Source organism: Chaetura pelagica, unplaced genomic scaffold (assembly GCF_000747805.2).
Source record: "Chaetura pelagica isolate M959 unplaced genomic scaffold, ChaPel_1.0 scaffold37, whole genome shotgun sequence".
Classification (NCBI taxonomy): domain Eukaryota; kingdom Metazoa; phylum Chordata; class Aves; order Apodiformes; family Apodidae; genus Chaetura; species Chaetura pelagica.
In genome coordinates, this window is record NW_009954567.1 from 6,507,243 (window position 1) to 6,512,934 (window position 5,692).

Genomic DNA, 5,692 nt, shown 5'->3' on the forward strand with positions numbered 1-5,692 from the left:
AATGTATTTTCCAGTTCACTTTTATTCTTTTGAAGTACAAGAAAGCAACTATAGATAACTGTGTGTCTCAGCTATTGGAAGCTTGTGTGTCCCTGAAGTACCCTCCACAAATCTTGAGGTCCGAGAAAACTCCTATATAATCCCCAACTGAAAACAGACTTAGGAGTGGAAGTCCATTGATACTGTATTTATAGCTAGCTTTTTCTCTTTCCACGGGTGCATTGAACCTGTTATTACTTTCCATGTATTTCTGTGTCTACCCAATTAATAGCACCTAGCAAACAGAAGCTCAATTATTATGAAAATCCTAACTTCCTCCTGACTGTATTCTCTAAACTATTTGTCCAGAGAAAGATTTTTACATTTAATCTGTAATCACATTCTTTCTGCATTTTGTCTTTTCCACTACATCTTAACTGATAAATCAACAGGATATGCATCTTCACAGATTTTCTTGTGAAGCATGGTCTGTAGATACATTATTATAACATTTACAGAACTGCAGTGGATTAGACCTTCTGTTTCTGGAAGAGCTCCTTCAGCTGTTGTTCACTTGTTGCTTCTTTCTGTTGCATCAGCTCCTTAGCTCCTTTGGTCACTCCCCAGCCATCTGGCTTTGACATTGAAGGACAATATGGCCTGCCTGAAGCAGGCTTCAGATTCTCCCAGTATTCTTTTCTTGCCCTAAAGAAAGAAAAGGAAATATAGGGAGTTTTTCCAGGACATCACAATACTAAAGAAAATGTGGTTTAAATCACCACTGCAGAGGTTCATCTACCTTGCACAGACTGACTTTATATTTAGATACAGAAGTGTGAATGAAAGCATGCAATGAAATGCTATGTGCTTAAAAGGTCTCTTTTCATACTTGAAAGGAACACTGTAAGCCACTCACCATCAGGAGCTGTTTTACAGCAATCTGTTAGCTTTTCATCTTAACTTTCATTAATTACTTAACAGTAGTTCAGACAAAATCTTTATTTTAAACAGGGATGCGAATTTTTTGAGGTCTTCTAATGCCCCTTCACCCCTTTCCCTGCTCCAAGATCATATTTCATTCTTCAAATTTATTAACATGTAGAATGTTTACAGGCATATTCAGACCTCTGTATCAGTTAAGCCAGTCTGCTGCATGCACCAATATAAACCTTTGCAAGGAGTATGTTGGTGTATTTTCCAGTCCAGATTTATATACCTTGCTCTGACCCAGGGTTTGGTATGCATGCTCAGGCCATTGCCCCAGCTACCATGTTTCTCAGAAGCTTCTGGCAAAAATCCTCTTTCAGGACCCAGTTCCTCAGCAATTGCTCGGACATGATATGGCTCAAATCCACAGCAACCTCCAATGTAACGAACTCCTAAGTCATAGGCCTTTCTTGCATATTTTTGAATATCCCATCTGGTTACAATTCTTGGCTCCAGACCTGCAAAGACATTAGTATCTTAAGTTTCTACCATGATCCATTTTTGGTAAGAAATCATGTTGTTGACATACTTGCACACTGTTTTCAAAACTGATTGTAGATGTAGATGTACCTGTTTGAACTGTCTGAACTAGAATTAATGAGGCAAACTTTCAGAAATCTAGCTTACAGATTCTGGTATGCTCTGCTGAGCTGTTCTTGTTATAAGATTTTTTGGCCTTGCAAAACAGCAGCTAGTATCTTTTGCCACTGATCAAGCTCTAAGTAACATGCTTGCCAGTCTGCCAGATTTCTTAGCTAGAGTATCAGAGTACATTGAGTGTTATACCCACATTTACAAAGAGTTCCTAATAAGCAATCAGTATCTGGGAAATCGGATACTCTAATCTATGAAAGGAGAAAGTATCAGCCTACCTGCAACAGGAATAAGCCGGCTCATAACTCCTCAGGAATGCTTATTACACTGTTTTCCATGATTAGCTCATGGTAGCCAGTTTTTTTCAGTGACAGCTGGGACCTGTAGCTATTTCTTAGCCCCTAATTTACCTAGTTATAATCCCAGCCATAAGCAGCTTGATGCCTCAAACCACTTCATTCCTTGTGGGAAGTTCTCTGTGTAGGTAAGTCAGGACACAACCTTTTTCTGTACCCTCCTCCCTGGTTGCAGGTTGTGATGAGCAGAATAGAAAGATAACAGAGCTGAGAGGAAGGACTTGGGGATGGAAAAACAGAAAATGAAAAGAAGGAAAAGAACACCTCAGAGGGAAGGAGGGACAAGAATGTCAGAACTGGAAAGAAAAGACCAGGGACCGAAGAAGAAACTTTAGGAAATAAAAATACAGGAAGAAAGGAATTAAAATCCTCCCACTTCTTTATGCATATCTGCAAGAGATGAATTAGCATGATTATCAGGCAAGTACAGTGTGATGCCTGTGCACTGAACACTCCGCTGGGCAACGAAGCAATGGTGAGGTAGAAGGGCTCTAGCAACACAGCAAAGAGGTAGGACTCTTCTCCCTGTGTCTTTTCCCAAAAATGCCTAACATGCAAGAAAGTGATACAAAGCAGATTTACTCTTAAGTCTGTGTGTAGTTAAGAGACAGGTTCAGAAAATAAAAAGCAGAAGGAAAAAAATGTTCTTAAACAGAACATTTGTAGTTTCGGAGGGAAAGGCTGGAAAAAGGAAAAGTAGATGGTCTAGTATCAGAAGGAAAACCAGAGGGAGCTATCTCAGAAAGGTGTTTACAGGAAAGTTATCTTGTGTACAGTCCTGCAGATGTGAGAAAAAGCTTCAGAAGCACAAATTCATTATCTCCTTGAGTCTCATAAATCAATAAAAACCAAATGCACAATTGGTACAAAATGATCAGCAGTAAGAAGGCAGGATCTTGCACGCAATTTACATCTGCATAAGCAGTATTCTATGAAAAGAAGTTGCCACACCACATTTTGTGGGATTTTCCCCTTCCCAAAATTAACTAACTTTCTATTTTCCATACCTTTTCTTGGCTTTATTCAGAATTAAGTATCTATAGTTTAACAGTTTATGTTAATGCTTATAGTACAAAGGGATTGAAATTTTTATCAGTTTTTTATTAAAAGATTGTAACCTGCTTCTAGATTCAGCTCCTCTGTATATTTAATCTTGAGATAGTTGGGTATGCTTTGACTGACTGGAACATTTATTTCTAAAACATTGTCCTTGCTTAACTAGTGACATTTCAGAGCAATTGCAGAAGGGAAAACACAGAAAACTACAAAAAAGGTTCTACAGATAAAGAAATACTGCTGGCATCCAGATGCTGGAGTTTGCCAATACAACATAGCCAACACTCTTACAGAAACTGAGATCTTGTTGGACTGTACAGAGGTTATGTATACTTGAAATATAGGGAGTTAACTGGGTCAGTTTAACAATGATTGACCAAACTAATCTGCTGTCAAGTGATCAGTTGCTGCTTTGGGGTATTGAAAACATTCACAGAAATAGCCTTCTTGAATTGACTTGTGAAATTTATGACAGCTGAGGTCTCATATAGATTGCTTATAACATACAAGTCAACAACCAAAACAAACCAGAGTGAACCCTTCAATTCACTTGATTGCTTACTGCATCTGTTCTGCATATTTTTTGCTTGCAATCAGAGCAGTTACATGAAGGAATGAATAGGACAAATTAGTTCCTAACACTTTTAAATATCCCAAAATATTTTCAGAACTCAAACACATTATTATAATTTAATGAATGCTCCAGGCTCATGCTTTTTTCTCTTTTCTTCATTTATGTAAAGAGAGGAATTAAAAAACCCCAACATAACAACTTTCCCAAAATCACATTTTTTCTAGTTTTCTGCTACAAATTAAAATGTTGAGTATTTTAACACCTTACAGTCTTATCTTGAAAAAGAGTATACAATACCTGAAAATAAAAGCATTTTTCTAATAAATTTTAAAAGGTTTAGGATAAGTTTGTATTTTTATTTTAAAAGGATGTGATCTTCTATATTCCAGGTAGGAATAAGCCCTAAATACACAAGACTTAATACACAGAAAGTGGCTGAATCTTTCAATCTTTGTAGAATTTCTCCTGAGCATAAATGTGATGAATCCATCTCCAAACTGCTAATCCATTTGTTAGCACCAAAAAAAGAACACATTCCCTCTTCTGTTTTCTCTCTAATCTCACTTATATTAGACAGTTACATTTGCAAGACTGAACCATGATGAGTTCAATAATCATGCACCTGTATCCAGTTCTGCATATGCATTTTATGTTAAATCACTATGCAGGTAAACATTGTAGGGCTTCTGGGATAGATGTGACAATGCAGAATGCTGGGGAGCTCCAATGCAAATGCATTTAAGTTTGGTGTTTTTTTAGTGTATTTACTCTTATTCATTTGTTTGAACTGTTTAATCTGTCCTGAACAAGGTTCTGTAACACAAGGAAAAACTACATTTGTAAACTTAATATAGCCTATGGCACAGTAACTGTTTTCATTATCATTTCACTTTCAGTCATATGCTGTGATACTACTGAAATACTCTCCCTATGTTGATGATCTTAATCCAATATTACACTGCCATCCCTCTGTGGAAAATACCAAACAGGATAATTGGGACTGTTCCTATTGTATAGAAGAACACCTTGCAGTTTCAACTTTACTTAAAGCCGGGAAAAAACCCACAACAAAAGCAAAACCAAAACCAACCAACCAAACACAACCCAAAACAAACAAAAAAACCCACCAAAACAACAACAACAACAAACCAGACAATTAAAAAAACCAAGAAGATAGTCTTGTCTTACCAAAGGGAAATTCTGGGAGATCAATAAAACCCTGCTTTCCACAATCAGGTGTATGGAAAGCAAGTGGTTGGGACATCAGGTGAGCTTTCAGCTTAGCAGCCTGCAAGCCCTCTTTCATCAGTCTCACTGTTTCCAGGGAAGTATCTGGATCAAAGTGGCAGTTGACTCCAACAATAGAAGCACCTAGGAGGAGGAAAAGAAATTCAAGACATATCTTCCCAGGAAGTGGTTAAGTAAAAGTTCTCAGCCACACCACTCCAGAAACAGAGCAGTCCATCTTTACAGCAGAATTATGAAAACAAAGGAGTTGGGTTAGAGCTAGCCTCAGCTCACATGAAGTTGATTATCCCATTTATATCTCAGTTGCACTCCTCTTTACCTTCCCACCCTCAGAGTTTCTTTTCTTATCAGTGTTTAAACAGTGAAGACTGCTATGTACAGCAACATAAGTAAACAGCAGGTTCCTAACACATGTTCTGCCTTTGATTTTCAACTGTAACTCCAGGAGAAAAGAGTAGTTCAGAACAGCTATAAACAACTCCTGTACCATCATTCATCATGCCCCTGATTAATTTTCTTCTACCACTCCCCTTGTCCTGCAGAAAATATAGCCTTTGGTAGGGAAAAATATTTTCTTTTCATACTCTTATTTTCTCATCCTGAATTTGAACTGCTCTATACAGTTCTAAACTCATGAACAAAGAATAAGAGGTGACTTTGGCTTCTGCTTATGTTGCGTAATTGTGAGCCCAGGATCTGGGGTTGGCTCCGTAAGCAAACTTGAGTAGGTTTTGGATTTTGTTCTATTCAGTATCAGCTGCCTGTGGCTGGTGCTCCCAACACCATCTTGGTTAATTCCATACCTGCATTCTAGTTCTCTCTCTCTCTCTCTTTTTTTTTTTTTTTTTTTTTTTTTTTCCAAAAAATTTTTTTTAAAAGCCAAAAATTTTTTAAGAAA

At 37.5% G+C, this 5,692-nt stretch overlaps 1 protein-coding gene across 1 annotated transcript in view; it reads right to left on the reverse strand.

Annotated features, from left to right (window-relative positions):
• Nucleotides 1-339: 339 nt before the first annotated feature.
• LOC104395693 (betaine--homocysteine S-methyltransferase 1) overlaps nt 340-5,692 on the reverse strand; it is a 19,219-nt gene continuing 13,866 nt past the window's right edge. The window contains exons 7-9 of the mRNA XM_010005423.1: nt 4,735-4,917; nt 1,196-1,424; nt 340-684 (exon numbers count right to left, since the gene is read on the reverse strand). Coding sequence (XP_010003725.1) covers nt 510-684; nt 1,196-1,424; nt 4,735-4,917 — 587 coding nt within the window. The 3' untranslated portion in view covers nt 340-509. The remainder of the gene's footprint in view (nt 685-1,195; nt 1,425-4,734; nt 4,918-5,692) is intronic.